A 19,551-nucleotide genomic window follows, 5' to 3' on the forward strand; every position below is an offset into this window, starting at 1 on the left:
CACACAAGAATGTGCTGGTTCAAATCCCCCCGACCCCCTCCAAAGCAAAATTTATTCAAGACAGCAAACTGCTCAGCAGCTTTATGAAAGCAAATGGAGCTAGAGGGAATTCTATCTTGTATTTACAAATTAAAAATTAGATGCATCATCATGCAATAAAGGTTAGAATAGCAGCAAAAAGCTAGAAGAGTTTATTCTGTTTTATCATTATTCCTTTCATTACAAGCTCAAATACATACACTTATATATATTAAACATGCCACATATTAATTACCCACATTCGATACAAAACATCACACAAATAAGTACATTAAATAATTGGTCACATTACATTCTTATTAAAAAAGAAGTAAAGTATTCTATTGCACAGAGAGGAATAAAGAAACTATTGCTATGGAAAGTTTTTTTCCTGAAGGTAAGAATTAAAAAAAATAATGAAACAGCAAAATTGAAGAAAAGCCATATCTATCACAATTTTATTCCCTGGATTTAAATGCAACTGAGGTCAGGAATGCTGGACAATTTTCTAATCTGGTTCTTGTTCTTAATCAGTTTCATTCTACACAGCAGATAAATTAATAGACTCTCCAGGTTGGAAAGATCTTAAAGGTCATCTAGTCTAATTTCAGGTAACTGCAGTTCTAGAAATATTAACTCAGAGAAAAACCTGCTAAATTTGTAAAAGGTTTGTAACTAAATTTTATAATTATTAAGATTACCAATTTTGATGAATATTAATTTTTCCATTTCCAACCTCAAGAAATCATTCTGATTAGAAGCTTAATTTATAATTCTTTACTTCCAAAACATTTTGATAAGAGCTTTACTACTGGGAAATAATATTTCTCCACCATAAACTTAAAAAAATATAAGTTGAAAATTACAAAATTTTTTAAATGGAGAAAAAATAAATTTTAATGACATATAATGTTCTTGATTAAATTATTCCTTCTCTATAATTGGCCAGTCACTTTTAAGGTTATAATTAATAATTAGAAATATCAAGAGCTCTTTAATTTTTTAAAAAATAAAGTTTTAACTATGGATAAGAGAGAAAACAATTTTTTATTTTTAATCCCTTAAGTACTGAATAATTTTAAAAATCTTAACTTTTCCTGGCTCAATAATGACATTTCCCATAACTGTAACAAAAACATTTTTAAGTTATGAATATTTAGGTAATTTTCATCATCTCACAAATTTAACTGACATTAGAATTTTTAAATGTTTCAGCATAAATTTATAGGATTTTTCATATTAAATCTGTCACTACATTAATATCTGTCTACAAATAATTAGTCAAACTGTGGAGAAAATAGCTATGTTCAGTGAGTAGATTTTACACTAGCAAAACTGCTTTTACTTTGGATTTGCTTTCTCATAGGAGTAAATTTATACACATTCACACATATATTTGAATGCTAGTTTGGGATATTAAGTACACTATTTTGATGATTTTAAAAAATTTAATAACACCTTTAAATTAATCAAGATTCACATTTGTATGTTCAAGGTCTAAATTTAAAAATTTAAAAATCCCCTTTTAAATAGCTTCACCTAGATGTAATGTCATGTTTTAAAAATCTGAATGTAAGTTTATGTTACCTGTTATACATTTTAAGAAAGGATTACTCACCTATAACAGCTAGCTAGATGCACTGACTTTGGCTTGGACAGACTACAATGTGGGTTCTGATTAATTTAAAGATTCCAGTGTACTTTTGCTACAAAAGCCATATCCTCTCACAACAAATAGGATTAAGTTTTGATGCTGCATTTGAGCCAAAGTGTTGAAATAAAGAGATTCTGTTTATGTCTATCTGCACTGAGCTGTTTTGTTAATTTAAAAAACTCTTTTTTTATATATAGGGCCAATTATTCATTCCCCGATTCAGTGTATTTGCTGAAGTTGATAATTACCTTGGAAAAAAGGCAAAAGAAATACCTATAAACACTTTAATAGAAAGGACCTAAAGTTCTTGTAGTAAACCTTCAACCTTGCCACTATAAATAAGCCTGGCACTTTGATGAAAATTAACACTAGTTTTGTAAAGAGCATGTTGGGGGATTTCAGTCAAGTCTTATCTTTAGTTCCAGTCAACTAGCAATCCTGAAAGAGTTTGCATCATCATCAGAGCAGGCCATTTGATAGGATTCTACCGCTGTACCTAATCAATCTATGGAAGACTGTGGCTGTGCTGTGTAACAAAGCTAAAATAGATTTACAAATGGGGTTTTAGGGGATAAGCTCCTCCACAGGATTACATATTGATTTTAAATATAAAAAGCTTATCATATAAGCCATAACTACAAAAATAGTGAACCTATGCATAAATCCCTTTAGAAGAGCACCCACTTCAAACTCTAAGCCAAGAATAAATCAAGATGTACAAAATCCTAGAGAAGATCCATTTCTTGTGCAGAAAATGAACACACCACTTTCCAAAAGCCCACCTCAATGTGTGCAGAAATGAATTTATTTTTCCTGAGGGGGCATTAAATAACCTGGAACAAAAAAACTATAGGAAAAGTATCTGAAAGATGTTTGTTAGCTTAAGGGATCCTACAACTTAGCTCAGTAGAGTGAAACTCCTGCAATGAAAACACCTTAGGGAAAAAAAAAAAAAGGTAAAAAAAAGGCTAAAGTGATTACGGATTCTCAGAAGAATGGATATATTGAATGTTGTTATTATTATTATTATTATTATTTTGCTCTCAAACCAACCTGTTAATATTTCTTTCACTGTGCTATGGCTATTAATATTCTGTGCTTTTCTCCTAGGGAATGCTTTCAGTAGCAGATTATTTGAAAATAGTTTATTTGTTATGAAAACCATCTTATGGCTACTAAGAAGAAGAGATGGGAAAGAAAAGAGAAAGGAACTTTAAAACAAAGGAAAGCAAAACAAAACCAATTAGTGTTCCCTGTTCATGTATTTTTCTGTGGTGTTTTGACATTCAAAAGACTACTGAATGTGTGTCCATCCTAAGGGCTGGCTCAGAGGACACTGTCTTCAAAGAACGGATGGTCACAATGCTCAGTATCTCTCTAGGATGGCCCAGGCCACATACTGCCCAGGGCTCTCTCTGAGAAAGTGTCTTTATTTGCAAGCAACAGGCTGCTTCTTTCCTCAAGTCTCTTTTTCCCCTCAACCAGCAACAGAAACTGGCCAAGAGATTTAAGGCACAATCACATATTGGACAACAGTATTAATTAAAAAATAAAACAGCACAAAGCCTCAAAAAATTAACAACTGTATTAAAGGTGTCTGAAAATAAAAACATTATTTTTTTCCTCTTCTTCAAAAATACTGCTCTCTACTGCTCTTCTGTGTGTACAAGAGGAGCAGGCAGAAAAATGTTAGAGTATTTAAGATTGTAAGTCTACTATATAGGGATAGGATTGCCAATGAAACTGGGATGTTTTATGTATGATGGCCCTCTTTTAAAAATGGTACTCTTTGGTAATAATACTGCTTTGGAGATAGAAGCAATATCTGCCTTAAGAGTCAACTGTATTGTATCAAGCTGTATCTTAGGGATGATTTAATGTACTATACATGACAGAGTAAATTTTAAAAAATTGTAATACTCTGTATTGAGCATGATGTATAATGAATCTATAAAGAATAAACTGTATAATGAGTTATACATTATACATACTATATACACATTTTATATTATACATACATATATATACCATATGAATAGTATTTGCTATACCTACTTTTCAAATCACTATTTAGCTTTCCAATCTCTTTTAAAGACTATACGATGACTACAAAAATTATATCAAGAGGAAAAATACAATTTAGTATATTTGTGCATTTTATTTCAATGGCAAGTTTCACAGAACTTCTTAAATAATTTTGACCAATTTTATAGTCATTATTAGTGATATAATTTGATAGCCACTTGAAGGAAATTAGCTATCTGAAGCCTTTAAAATAAAGTAAATCTAATTTCTAAATTAGGATATACAAATGTTGTCATATTTATCAAATGAGATTAAGAATATAAAAGAAAAATAAAACTTCTATTAATGTATAAGATACTATTTAGATAAATAGCATGTATTATATTTAATAACAATATTAACTAAAATATTTAAAAACATATGGTTTCATTTCGCTTTCTCTTACAAACTTAAATTTCCAGTTTCTGAACTAATTAGAATTGACTTCTTATGGATCAGGTACCTTATCAGGTGAAGAAAGAAATTACAATGGACAGTCAATGGGTTAAGAGGTCAATATAGAATAAGAAAATCAATTTGCATTGATTAGACAAAAGGTCCATTTTACAGAGCCCAAAGGATTAGCTTTTAAGCAGACATCTTTGAACTATAAGACATTTTCAACTAAGAGGTATGAGAACAGCATTCTAAAATACTAAGAATTTTTAAAAAATAATCATATATAGTAAATGCCATAGTTAAGCCAGTTGATGCTTACTGATATTATGAACCATGCTTAGGATTACTATATATGTAATTCATTTAAAAGCTTTACATAAAGTGTGTAAGTGTTGCATTTATCTCATATGCCTGAATCTTTGCCTGACTATTCATTTAATAGGAGTTGGAATCTTAAGAACTATAGCACACTGGACAGTGACATATTTGTGTTGACATCAATTAAATATTAAAGTAAAATTTAGAGTATGAATGTGAAAAATCAAAATGATGAGAATCTTTCTCCAACCTCTTTAACTTTAATTTGCACATAGTAAATCATAATGAAATCATTTAACTACTTACATTTTCCACTGAATGGACATTTAAACTTACAGACAAAAGTTAAGACAATTTTATGTTGTCTTGTTTAATAGCAAACATAATGATGATCTGAATTAGGGTCCTTAGGTTTTACATGACTATTGGTTTCTGACTCTAAGGCATTTATTTGCAATGCTTGTAGGTCCCTAGTCAGACCACACCTAGTGAGACCAGAAGTGTATTACACTCTTTAAATCTCTTTGACAACTGACACCTCACATACCTCATTCCGCCACAGCATCTCTTACCTTCAATGGCTAGCATTGCCCGCAATTCCCGATTCAGCAGCTCATACCGTCGTTCTAAATCATGTTCTTTTTCCCTAGGCAAGTTGCAAAAGTTCATCAATATGCTAATTACTAAATCATTAAACACTTAAAAGAACCTTTAGGTTACATTGATTTTAGGACTCATAACTGACTTTTCTCTTTAACTTTAAGCTACTCAAAACAAATGATACACAAACCTAAAACCTTCCTTAGGTTGAATATTTACTAGCGCTATTATCTTTTTCCTTCAATTTTGAATTGCACAGAAGTATACTTTAATCTGTGGATAAGTAGTCTCATTCTTCAATGCTTTTTGTATTAAGTGCCAGGTATAAGGTTATTTTGCGAAATATTTTTCATAATTCACAATAAACACTTTTTTGTCTAGAACTCTGTGTGAAAAGAGTACAAGAAACATGAAAGTACCACCAGTGCAAATTTAACACAGAGACAATTAAAAAGCCAGGGTTAGTTAAGTTCTGTGCTTCTTCAAAACTCCTTTATCAAGTTCAGGCATGGCAGAAATGACAAAAATAGAGGTTTTCACTAAAATAAAACATGTAAGCCTGCTTCTTCCCACACTAGGTGGCATAATATAAGAACATTGCTAGTGAGAAAAAGGAATAAGCATTAAGTTCTATGTGAACTAAATGCTAAAGACTGAGAATGCTTACATTTGGTCTAGTCTCCATTTTACTGTAATTCTTGCAATCATAAAAAGGTCACTTCTGTGTAAATTGTTAATCTTTTATCCCAAAATTTAGGGTAACATCATCTGTAGAATACAAAGTTACTTTTGTCCTTATTAAGAGTTACTTTAATTTTTAACTGAAAATTTGATGTTAAATAAACTTCAATTTTCTTTTCACACTTAATATAAACCAAATATCCTTTCTGTGCACAAGTGATTTCTTAAACAAAATTTTTTTATATTACTTGGCTTTCTGTATAATAAATACATTTTTTCAGCATCTAACACTCTAAAATTCTTACTCTTCAGATAAAAATTGGTCATATACTATTTATAATTTTATTTTTATATAAAATATATTATAATCTCTAAGAAAAGAAAAAAATTAAGCTTCATAAATATGAGACCCCCCAAAAAGACAATAACGGAAAGCCTAAGGTTCATCAATATTGTAGGAAAAACAAGCAAAGTCATAAGTACTTACAGGAGGGAGAGCTGGTTCATTCTCCTTATTAAGGCGTTTTTCTTATTAACTAACATAAACCACTCCTGCATCATAGCTTCTTCTTCTTCTGTGTTCCTTCCTATAATTTAGGAAGAGTTATTTCTTATTCCATGACATTTTACAAGCCAAATAATAGTTCAGCACAAGTATTTTCTTTTCTTTTTAACATGAAACATATTTTAGTACAAGTTAAACTGTTTATAACAAAATAAGATTAAAGTCTAAGGCCTGAAAAAAGAAATCAATATTTAAAAATTCATAAGCCAATCTCTAAAGCTGGTATTATTCAGCATGTATATTTCAGTCCCCCTGAACATATCTACAGATCATACTAACACTAAGTACAGTAAAAGAAAAAAAAAAAGTTTTCCAACTTTTAAATCCTCCCCAGAGGCTGACTTATTATGTTTCAGTGAGGAACTCGTGGCATGGCACTGACAGACATACGGTCATGATAAAAATAAACAAATAAATTAAAAACCACATTAAAAATCATTATGAGAATTATGATAAGCAGTAAGATCAGAGAAGTCAAGAGATTTTGTGAGAGCTTCCACCTGTAACAACTTGTTTTTTTTCTTATTTTCCTCCCCAAAAGTAAACTAAAGATATACATGCATATACCATTCCAGAACTCATCATCCCTAACAGGGTAAACACTTGCAAATTATTTTAAATACATTGTAAGGCTACAAAAATGTGAAAAAACATTATGAACATAATAATGTTCAGTAAATGAGAAAACATTTGAGCAAAGAGATGATTTAAAATTTTAGATTGTAAATTTACTGATTGCACATTTAAAATTCACTTTCCCTAATATCCATTCCATCATCTATACCACCCCTCCCCTCAAAAGGCCAGCATATCAAGGATTATAATAGTTTTGTTCATGCAGAATTAGACCACAATCATACTCAAGAAAAATATTAATTCCCACCTTCTTCCTTCTTCTCTCTTCAAAGTGTATCTAGTCAAATTTACAATTCTTTGACTTTGTTTTTTTCTGAATTTCACCCATGATTGGTTTATTGTTTTGCTAGGCCATTATTTCATACTTCAGTCCAACTTCTAGACAGATTCATAGGGTTAACTTAAATATCTAATAAAAAATTAAATAACCCAGGCTAAGACTAAATATTCCAATTTCCTAAGTTTTATTTTCTTCTTAAGATATTTTCTTTTAACTTTCAAACACACTACCAGTCTGTTAAAAAATATTCAAACAATACAAGCATATAACTGAGTAAAAAGTCAAGTCCTCTTTCACCAACCCCACCCTCTCCAATTCTCCCATCCACCTCCCTTCTCCAGAAGTACTATTACAGTTTAGTATATCTTCTTCCAGACCACACAGGTAGTGTAGCTATATCTATCACACACAGGTATATACCTTATCTGGACACATACAGGTTTCTTTAACATAAGGACCCTGTAATTTGTTGTTGTCATGCTGTTCGAAGATCTACTTCATTCTCTTAATACTTGCATAAATTGTGGATGAACCATAATTTATTTGTTTCCACATTAATAGAAATTTGAAAAAAATTTTAGAATGAAAATCAAACATAAAGAGCTGATCTGTGTGCAAAAGATTAAACATGTATTTCAGAGCATCCCTGTAAAATAGATATCTGTTGTTCATTAGGGAAAATAGTGAGAGGATATGTGCTTTCATTAAAGTCTGTTAAACTTTATAGTATGAAGCAGACCTAGGAGAGATTCTTTCAGAGTATGAACAAAAGTCTTTATTGTTTTACAGCATTTTTAATCTCTCTTTTAGGGTAGCTGGTTTTGTATTCACTTTGGACCATGTGATGTCTTGACACTGGTCATGTGATATAGGCTGCGATAGGCACAAATCCCTGGGTAGCAACAAAAGAAGAAAGAGTAAAAAGAAAAAGCTGAGAAAAAGCTTGCAATTTGGAAAAAGGCCAATTGTACCCTGGTGAAGGCCTTTTTGATCAGTGAAATGACACATGTGTGCCATATTAATAGGTGCAGTTTTTATGATATTTTGTTTTCTGATTAAAGACAATTCTTGCATTTATAACCTAAGTGGTTTCCAAAAATACACACATATTAAAACTTTGTTTTGAGTTTAACCTAACCTGTAATTGAGGCTTTCACACAATAATACGAGAAGCAACTAGCCTACTCTTAAATTAGCATCATTTTCTTCAATGGAAGACTGCTTCCTTGAGAAAAACAATATTGATGTGGTACTGTGTTATTTTCAGTTTAACTCATGCCTATGATTTCTAGATAAGAATAAAAGATCCACCTCCCCTAATTGTTAGGAAATGAAAAGAGTCTCATGTTTAAAAAGGGAATAAGCCAAACAATAAGAAATAAAGACATATTATTCAAAGCTACACAGATTATATAAATTAACTGAAAAAACATATTTGAGGTTAAACCAATTCTGTATCACTAACTCCTTATCTGGGATAGAACACAATGATGGAAATCTATACTTAGCCTAGTAATAAAAAATTAAATTTTCTTCTAATACATCATTACACTATTGTTTTTAGGGGTTTAAAATTTTTAAAATTTGAAAAGCTTTTAAAAGCCACTAAGTTGAACCATTACAAATTAATCCTGACTTTAATAACTGGTTAAAGACCCCTTTAGCTTTATAAGTAACAAAAAATATTAAAGCCTGTGATCACAGTGAGCTTTTCTCATTTCTCCTCTAACCATTTGTTATTTAATCCAATACTAGTAATCCAATTTGTCCATCAGACTTTTAAAGGGCAGAATGCAACTTCCTCAGCTTAGACACTTTTCAAAGTACAATATATTTTTCAAATGAATGCTGGATGTTTCATTTTTCCCAACTGTTCCTAGCTCTAATGCACGAGGAAAAAAAGAACAAGATGAACATTGTTCATACTGATTAAGTAAGAGCTCATTAAAGAGCTGTCAGTGCGGTACTTTGAATATGCATGAAGCATATAATCAGATCTAGTACCGTCACTAGAGGAGAATACGGTAAGTACAAAGGATTGATTTAATTACTTAGAGTGGGCTGTGGTGGTAAAGCAGTCTTGTTAGTGCAAAAAGAAAAAGAGGTTGTATTCTGGCACTGTTAGAAAAAAGGCAGTTTTAGCTTCTGCCACAATACATAATCTCAGAATAAAGCACTTTACATTGTAGCTTAAAATGAAGATTGTCATTATTTTATAAAATGGCCATAAATCATTTTATCTTGTTTAAACTCACCTAGTTAACTACCTCTTTTTCAAAATTATCTTTAATTTGTAAAATCATGACTACATTTTTATCACCTCAGAGTCAATACTGATACTTTAAATCAAATTTTTTTCAGTTTCATGAACTGAAAAATTCAAGACCTATGTTACTGAAGAGCCTTTGGAAATTAAAAAATGACAAAATACTACAGTTCAGTACAGTTATTAAAATGTGAAAGCATGGCTGGGTTGTTTAACTATATTTTAAAGCAGAGTGCCTCATGTTTATTATAAATATAGTACCAATAAAAACATCACCTTAACATTTTAAAGTATTGACTAATACAGTCTCTGGTAATGTTTTTTTTTACTTTGTTTCCTCAAAGAATTCTGGTTTTTATTTTGCCTCCTGGAATGTAACATCTTTCTGACATCACAATCTCTTATTGTCAGTTTTTTCTTTTCGTCAATTTTTGTAGCCAGAGTACTATTTATAAAAATTATTAAACAATGAGGAATAATGATAATAGAAGGAAAAGTAATATGTAAATATGACTTCAAATCATTCTTCCTATCACATATTTAACAAAAACCACTTAACACAAAGCAGCATAATACAGTACTATATGTAGTACAAATACTTAATAAATGTTGGTTGACAACTGCCTTTATATTCCATCTCCTCCCTCCCATAATGATTTAAAGTTAAAATTTAATTTCATTTAAGAATTCATTCCTTCACCCAGGAATATGTATGTAGTTTTCATTTGCTTTTTCAGAAGCATTTTCAATGTAAGTCTTAAAATGAACAAAAGGAAAATGATGTTAAACACCTAAAATTATGAATTATATTTTTAAAAACTGTCTACTAATTAACCTTTCCTAATTAATCTTTCACCATTAGCTTATTATCTATTTATAAAGATATATTTTCAGACGGTGAATTCTTATATAAATGCAAAGTAAGGAACAATACAATTTTAGCTGAAGAGAAGAGGAAAATTCAATGGGAAACAATGAAAACACAAGGATGAAGGTGCTGTTGAATATATATACAAATTCAATATTTTCTACCATGAAAACATTAAAGAATGCTGAAATCTTGCCATAGCTCCATAGTGGAGATGGCTGACTAGTTATCACATATGGCCCTTAAAGGATACAATGTAGCAAAGCCAAACCAAACATAAAAATGACAAAGTTGCCATTACAAATTGTCCCTATGGTATGATTACACAAATATGATGACCTCTGAAAGATTTAATATATTACAATAGAGATACACATGAAGATGTCCAACTAACTGATACTGGAGAAACACATTTTAATAACAAAGGAGGTAAAGTCTGGTAGACTTAATGAATGAGAAAGATTAATTTACTGCAGTTATATAGGGTCATAGACACATGAACTCAAAAGCCAACATCATTACAGGATTCCAGTGTCCAGTTTTAGAAAATATTTTAAACTTAGGAAATAAAGCTTTATTATGAAAACAATTTTTACCAAATAAGCAAACAGTAGATAAGTGTTTCTACACTAAAAAAATCCTCAAACAGCAATCAACATAAATGAAGAATCTCATAATCCTTATTGAGCTTCAGCAGCAGTTGTCTTAAAACTTTTGCTCAGCATGATATATTTGTTATATTGGGTTGACCAAAAAGTTCATTTGGGTTTTTCATTAGATCTCACAGGAAAACCTGAACGAACTTTTTGGCCAACCCAATAGTATTAAGAATATAAACTTTGGGGAAAATCCTGTCTACTTTTGTTGAAGTAAAATAAAAACTAACATATTCTCTCAAACACATCTTTTATTTACCCATTTGGTAAAACAGAATGTGGGGAGACATTCGGAGCAACATCTCTCCACAGATAACTTCTGGCAGACTTCTATGCACGCACTTATGCAGGAGGAGGTACAGACAACGTCACCAAAGCTCTTCCTCCATAGACTTAGACAAAAGGAAAAGCTATTGCTAAAGGCCAGAAATTAACAGCAATCTTCTTGTGCCAACTTCTTAATAGAGTCTGAACAGCCAAAGGTCAGTGCTCAATATCTCAAAAGGTAACTTAAGCACAAATTTAAGATAGTAGAAAAATAAAAAGTATGAAAGTAATCATCATGGAAAAATTCATAACTGATAAAATTCTTTGTATTTACTTACAGTTTAGTATTTTTTAAAAATTACATGAGATGGAGTTGCTTCCATAATTTTTCAGTGCTCTTAGCCTTTAAAAATATTAATATGACCCACATTCCAAGTAAGGCACGACTATCTTGACTATTGACAAATAGACATTTGGCTAAAGGCAAAACACTCAGAACAGAACTCTGAAAGTGTATGTATTTAACATATTTTGTAAAATGCAATAAAATACAGTGAGTCACTTTTATATGAATCATTCAACCGAATAGACTACTGTCTATTTGGAGGATCACTTGGGCATCCTCCAATAAGGGGAAAACTAGAAATGTGAGCCACACTTATAGATGGATGGCTTCCCCTGCTAGTTCTGCCCTCTCTTGAAGCCCTCTTTGTTTGGCCTGCACCTGGCAGACTCCTCTCCACCCCCTCCTTCTCCTAGAGCCTTCTTGCAGTCATGTCATGGAAATGATTTGAAGAGTGGCACCAGAAGTGACAGAGATATTAAAGATGTGCATGAAGAGTCGAATAAAATTATTTCTGGAAAAGTGGGAGTGGAAACAACATTTCTAGATTAATGTATTTTAAGATGTGATTTTAAATACATATATATATAAATTAAATGCTACAAGAGATATTACTAAAGTTTTATATATTCAAGTAGGTCAAAATTTCTGGGGGAGATCTTCTCATTAGGAGAACAGGGGTTTATTTTTTTTAAGGTTATTTGGGGACATAGTTTTTTATGGGGTGGTCTGGGAACTCAATCCATAATTTAAGTACTTCATGGAAAAGCAACTGACTCAGAAATAAACTTTAGAATAAAGACCTCTCATCTTTATGAATGTTTACTTACATTAATTCTGAGAAACTCCTGTGGATAAGATGATAAATTCTGGTAAGGCCGAGCATAATTTATAACTCTATACCATCTATAGTTTCTGTGGCTGGTTAGGTCTGTCATTCTGAATACAATGCAAGTAAGATGAACATTGAATCTGTATCTCAAATGGCTTTTTTCCAGTTCAGTTAAAAACTGACTGAGCCCCTTGATCTTAGACTAATTATCCTCTCTAAGCCTTAATTTCTCTTTCTCTATAAGTATAATCATATTACTTACCTCATATGGTTGATGGAGGAATTAAATGAGAAAATCTGTGTAAAGTCCTTAGCACAAGAGCCAAGAACTGGAGATAGAAAGATGACCAAGATGTGGTCCCTGCCCTCAAAAGGGCTTATCATCTAGTGTGAAGACAGACAAATAATCAGGGATAGCTGGAGTGATGTTAATTTCTAAACAATTACTTGGACACAAATTATATTTTAAATCTTCGTTAGTCATAACACAGTCTATAGTTAGTATAATTAGTATGTCATTGGTCATAAGTGAGATAGGTCATCAGTACAAATTCATCTTTGCAGCTGGAAAAACAAAGTGAATGCCCTTTTGGGTCAGCAGTGTCACAGCTGCATATAAAAGACAGCCATAGCTATAAGTGATACAATAATGTGGCTGTGCTCCAGGTAAGGACAGTCTAGTTATAAGCAAATGGTTTTAGAGATTTAAAATTTCACTGAAATAGTAAGTTTTCATCATTTTTACAAAAAGAGATTTTGATGCTAAAAGCAGAGCATCGTTAAATCAGCTCATGAAATTGGCAATACAGGTAAAAAAGATGATTTACTAAATGCCAGGTGAGAATGAGATTTGATTCTGTTGAAAATATATATAATTTTCAAAATATAGAAGGACAAACCAGGTAGATATGCTCCAAAAAGGTGTCTAATAAAGAGTTTCTCTAAAGATGTGTTATGCAGCCAATCAGCTACCCTTTTAGGTAACCCTGTGTTGCTGAAAGTCTTTAAATGTCCTTAAAAAATCATAACGGGGTGTCCCCAGAGCCTCCAGTTTCCAGTAAGGGATGAGTTCAACCCCCAACCCCCAATGAGCTACATGCACAGTAACTTCCTCTTCCTCTCTACACCTTGTTTGATCATGCTTGGGTTCAGATAACCAGGCAACACTGGAATATATCCTTCCTTATGTACCTTCTTAAAAATCTTTATTCAGTGAGGGAGAGCTGAAGAGGATTAGGCCTATCCTCTTCTAGCCTGCGGCCACATTCATTCTCTAAACAGAGAAGCCTAACGAAAGCAGGAAACTGCAGAGCCATCTCCAGCAGTCTTTTAACCTGCCCGTGGCTTCCACAATCACATCATACTTTGAATCAAATGTAATGAATGCTGCTTTTCAAGACCAGACCCAGTGACTAGTGTGTTTCAGCATTATAGTACCTCAACCTTCCCAGTGGAGCCATTCTCTTCACTAGGACACAAGAGACATTCATGGTGGACTTGTGTCCACAGTGCTGCTTCCTGAAGCCTTGGAAAGAAGAGTGTCTCAAAAATGCTCTATGTCATATATCTTCCTCACCAGATGACTGACAACCAATACATTTCTCATAGGCTGGGAATAATAATGATGATGATGATTATGATAGCAGCAAATATTTAACGAGGTTGTATAACTTACTTAAAGTAATAGAGCTAGTTAGTGGAGGAACTAGCCCTCAAATCCAGGCAGTCTGTCTTGTGAACCACTGTTATTAGCCATCCCACCTGACACACACAGGTAACAAATCTTACCAGAATAGGCCCTTTATTTAGAATTCAGGCCAACCTTGACAAAGCCTTCAGAATGGCTCTGATAAGCAAAGCAAAAACAAACAAACAAACAAAAACAACCCCCCCCAAACAAAAAGCAAACCTTCCAACCTCTGATAAATAAACAACTTCATCCCTTAGCAGAGGTGATTTTGTTTACTCTTCCCATGTAGGTCACTGAGACTTAACAATGATCTCAGAGCATGAAGGGGTGTAAAGGGGAGTCAGCCTTTCTTCCTATGCAGATATGTCTATAAGATTCTTGAATTACAGGTTGGTGTATGATGTCTTTAAGAAACAGGGGACTCCAGGGATAAAACCATCTACTTTTTGGGCAACTACAAGATACCACGCTGATTCCATTTAAGCATTTGAGGCATCCTTCAATAAAAATGGCCAAACAAGAATACTCTGCCTACCACTAGATTATCAGGGTGCATTCAAATTCCAGCTCTGCTCTTTAAGAGCTGTGGCGACTTGGGTAAATTACTTAATCTCCCTATGCCTCGATTTCTTCATTTGTAAAGCAGAGATAATAAAAAGCAGAGATAATAAAACTACCTCATGGGTTTTGTGAAGATTAAGTGAGTTAATATATGTAAACTACTTAGAATAGTGTCTGGCCTACAATAAATGCTATATAAGTAGTAGAATGGTGGTTGCTATATTCTCTGTTTCTCTCTGTCTCTACACACACATGCACCACCCCTATATATGCAATACACATACGCACACATACACACAACAGTAGGTATCCACATTCTTCAAGTTTCAGGATCCTCCCTGACTGTCTGATTCCTAGGATTACTGACTGGAGTAAGGCATGGTGATTCCTCCTGGCAGAGTCTCACAGTTTTTCAGACTGCCTGTGCAAGCACCAGATAGGCCTACTCACAGAAGTAAACATACTGGGCAACTTGGTGCAAGTCTTAAGATGTTAGTTCCATTGAGCATGACATTTCTAATGTCTTTACATAGGTATTTTACTGGACAGATCAACCAAAATGAATCCTACCATCATTTCATATTTTTCATTCCCCTTAAGTACAGAAGCCCAGCAACTACCCATTACCCACTTTTCTTTTCTTAAAAGAGCTACTCAAATGCAAACCCTCCAGGAGACAGTCTCCTTTCCAAGGTTACACATGTTCTGTTAAGTCTATTCCAAAGGTTCTCTTGTTAATAGCAGTTCCTTCAGTCAGAAATTCAGAGAAAATAAAAATCAAATGTGTGACTCTCAGAATCTCTAGAAATACCAAAGATAAAGTTATTTTCGGATTCCCCCTCAACCTAATTCCCAGGACATGTTCAATCTGCCATTTATCATGATATAAAATTTTAGATAACCTTTATACTGAAGAACATCATGCTCCCCAAAACCCCCTCTCAGATTCTGGCATAAGTCTTACGAGCCAAGCTCCAGTAGTTAGTTATATGTCTTTCTGTTGTGTTGTTATATCCTTTCCCTTTTCTTTGAAGCCACAGCTTACTTAAAAAAGGTCAGAGCAGGGGACTTCCCTGGTGGTCCAGTGGTTAAGACTCCATGCTTCCACTGCAGGGGGCGTGGGTTTGATCCCTGCCATGCAACATGGCCAAAAAATTAAAAAAAAAACAAACAGTCAGAGCAATCACATCTAAAACATAATCTACATTCCCACCCAAAGTCATGGTCAACTCCAAATCTATTTAGTCCTCGTGATGTTCCTTTTAATCTTATATACTTCAGAATTTAGCAAAATTGCTACCTAGTCCACACTGACAATTTTGCAACGTTCAGTATAACTTTCTTTAACCTTTTACTTATATTCAAAATAAGCACTTGAGTCAAAACAAATAGTATTAAAAGTTTTAAATTTTTGGCTCCCTTTAATTTTATCCTCATGAGAAATTAAAATATTTAAGACTATTTTAATTATTTATGTGGTAGGTTATTCATACCCACCATACAAAAAATTATTTCTAATTTTCAAATCAATGAAATTTATAAAAACTCATTTTTTAGTTAAAAAATAATAGCCTAAGTATCATCCTTGAATTACATTTTGAACTTTCCTTAAAGAGCTGGATCCTTTGAGAGCATAACAGTGACAGCTATGACCAAGGCCAGCTCAGAAGTGTCTAATGGAGGATAATACGCTGGTGGGGAAGAAATGCTGGCACTTTACTCAATTCCTAGCTTTGGCCACCAAGTGGTGCTATTAATTCAGACTGAACTGGCATTGGGGGAGTAGGGTTGGGTGGCTTTGGGTGGGTAAAGTATATAACCAGTCAGTAAATGCAGAGGACACTCACAAGTCAGATGTTCATAACTCTGTGTACTGTGAATTCACATATCATCTCCCACTCAATGTCATCAGCACAAAAACAAGGGAGAAAACTAATTCATATATTCTTATTTTGATGGTAAAGTCCTTTGCACTCTGTCAGGAAAATAACTGTTTATATATACATATTTGTTCCAAACTTTATCCTTTCAGGCTATGCAGCTGTAAAAATAATCACAATTTTGATTAATCTTCCTCCCTCTACAATATTCATCCAAACCACCCCCCCCCATTAAAACCAAAACAAAAAACCTTTACAGAAAAAACTATTCAGCAATAAGCATTACAAATTAATCAATATTAAGAATTTTAAAATATCTAATTTAATTTTAAAAATAGATATCATCTCAATGGTTTTCCCTTAATTTCTATTATAAACTTGTCCTGAGGAAACAGTTCATCTGAGTGGATCAATGCCTTTCACATTCCAGCTTAGAAGTGACACGTGGGAACAGGGAACAGATGCAATGACTATATGTTTAGTTTTCTTAAAAAAAAAAGACATAATAATTTACAATCCACTAGAAGAATAACTGGAAATGTCTCTACAATGGAATGAACAATGATGTGAAAGCAGAACTTTGGGAAGTCTGTACAACAATAAAAGTTAGGTTCACTGCTATTCAATTAGACAGTTCTATTCCAAAGATGAGGAGACTTAGTAAGAACCAGTATGTATCCAGTTGTCTCTATACATGAACATCTGTATTTTTTGAGGGAAATGCTTCCATCTGGAAAGACTGGGAGAAAGGTGTTGGAGCAGACCTTACATCCTTCCATAAACTACCTTGATTTTGACTCTGGATTGGGCAGGCAATTCACATATGCTTACCCATCTCTGATGCCATTCTTTGTTAAATCAAATTATGAAATCTTTGTTAAGCTTCTTAAGATAGCATCAAGATGAAATAGAAAAGCAGAATGTGCATTTGCAAAGTTGGTTCTTACATGGATATCCTAAAATAAATTTCTCAAATACAATGTTTAAGTTGTTTATATCTGTATGTACCTCACAAAACTATATAACTAGTATATCAATTCAATGAAACTTATATGGGTTGGGGGACCTGCAAAATTCCTAAGGCTCCCTTCTAGTTATTTAGTTGTGAAAATGTTCACAGAAACATGTATCAGTTAGTTTTTATATACAAGACAAGGATTAAAAACCAAAAAAAAGAAAAAAAAAGAAAAACCCAACAACTTTCTAGTCTTATGCCAAACTGCCAAACCAGTTCTTCAGGCATTTCTTGGGAGAGAGAGCATGCACGTGCATGCGTGAATATATGTTTTGAGGGAAGAGAAGAGTTATAATAGAATGCGGGATAAGCATATTACTTAGAAGCAAAGGAAAATTTTAAAGATAGAAACAATAATAAATAACAAAACCACTACTATGACTGATGGCAGCAGCTACTTTGATATTAAGCACTAAGCCTCTGCCAGGCTTGGTGCTAAATACTCATATAAATTTTATCTATAACTGTAGCAATATATTTTAGACTCCCAATAACCTTCTGAATTAGGTTCCATCAGCCTTTAAAAAAATTAACAGAGGAAATAGGGGCGCAAAGAGGATAAGTAACTTGTCCAAGACCACCCAGATTCTATCTGGCATCTTTCTGATTCAAGTCTATGCTCTTCAATCTCTATACTGTGTTACTTCCTTTAGCACTTGTAACACTGTGAGTTTAGCATATCTTAGCCCCTTATTTCTCAAAGTGTGATCTGTGGATCACCTGTATTATAATTGCCTGGAATATGGGCTCCACCACAGATCCACTGAATCAGAATCTTTTAGGCAGGGCCTGGGAATCTGTATTCTAAACAAACTCTTCAGATGTTTTTTAATGCAGATAAAAGTTTGAGAACCACTGTCTTAGCCCTTTCACAAATAAGTCACTGAGTTTTTTGTTGCTTTTTTTTAATAAAGAAATGATGATATTCCATGTATAAGATGTTATTTTAGCATTGGCATGACATTACACAAATTTAATTTCACATTCAGAAGAAAAACATGTTGCTGCCAAATCAGTTCAAATGCCTAAATTTTGTTTCATAGACAGTTGCTGAGAAAAACACATTTTCCTGGAATTTCTACTTTTTTAAGTGTTAAAAAATTTTATTGCAGTCTAGAATAAGGATGTACCTCACTTTAGGCAATAGACATGTTCCAAATTGAAAATTATGGTGATATGATAATACTTTAGGTTCAAAAATTATATTTTATATTTCCAATTCAAAATTTCTAGTAGTGGAAAATACTTTCTAAATATCACTGGTGGATATTATATACATTTGTTCTTCTCAATAAATGAACAAACATGAGTCAGCAGATGAAAAAGTCACCTTCAGACTGTATATAGTAAAAAGCCGGGACATACAGTGCATGCCAAGGACAGAAGAAGCAAATGTTAGAAATGAGAACCTTAGGGGGTTCTTTACATTCTGAATCAAGAGATTCCTTTCTAGAAATCTTATGATCCATGGACTTCCCTGGCAGTCCAGTGGTTAAGACCCACCCTTCCAATGCAGGGGGCGAGGTTCGGATCCCTGGTCTGGAAACTAAGATCCCACATGCCGTGCCGAAGGGGAACGGCCAAAAAAAGAAAAAAAAGAAAAAGAAAAAATTAGAAATCCTGTGATCCAACATCTATTGCATGAACTAGAATGATCCAACAACAGTTGCATGCTACTACTTCTAAATATAATTATGTATTTTCCTTCTTTAAATAATACAAATAATGAAATGCAGATAGAAACAGATATTAAAGATGTTTGAATTAGCTGAACAAATTGTGAGAATAAAGAAATTCTGAAAGCAGCACAACAATTTTAATTTTTCTTGTAACTACAGAAAGAAAAAACTATAGAAAGAAAACAAGTTAGGAATATTACCAATTTTTAAAACAGAAGGTATAAAATGTAAAGAGCAAAAGCAGTGTAAGCACCGTAAAATGTAAACTCTCCCTTTAAA

General features: G+C 32.9%; 1 protein-coding gene across 8 annotated transcripts in view; it reads right to left on the minus strand.

The window, feature by feature from the left end:
- EHBP1 (EH domain binding protein 1) overlaps positions 1-19,551 on the minus strand; it is a 432,654-nt gene that overhangs the window by 1,765 nt on the left and 411,338 nt on the right. For 7 of the 8 annotated variants that reach the window (XM_057743639.1, XM_057743640.1, XM_057743643.1 and 4 more), the window contains 2 exons: positions 6,222-6,321; positions 5,026-5,099 (listed from right to left, as the gene is read on the minus strand). In XM_057743639.1, coding sequence (XP_057599622.1) covers positions 5,026-5,099; positions 6,222-6,321 — 174 coding nt within the window. Of the gene's footprint in view, positions 1-5,025; positions 5,100-5,511; positions 5,822-6,221; positions 6,322-19,551 lie in introns of those variants that run through there. The other variant, XM_057743644.1, reaches the window with a different exon arrangement.

The sequence above is a fragment of the Hippopotamus amphibius genome, chromosome 7 (assembly GCF_030028045.1).
Source record: "Hippopotamus amphibius kiboko isolate mHipAmp2 chromosome 7, mHipAmp2.hap2, whole genome shotgun sequence".
Classification (NCBI taxonomy): Eukaryota; Metazoa; Chordata; class Mammalia; order Artiodactyla; family Hippopotamidae; genus Hippopotamus; species Hippopotamus amphibius.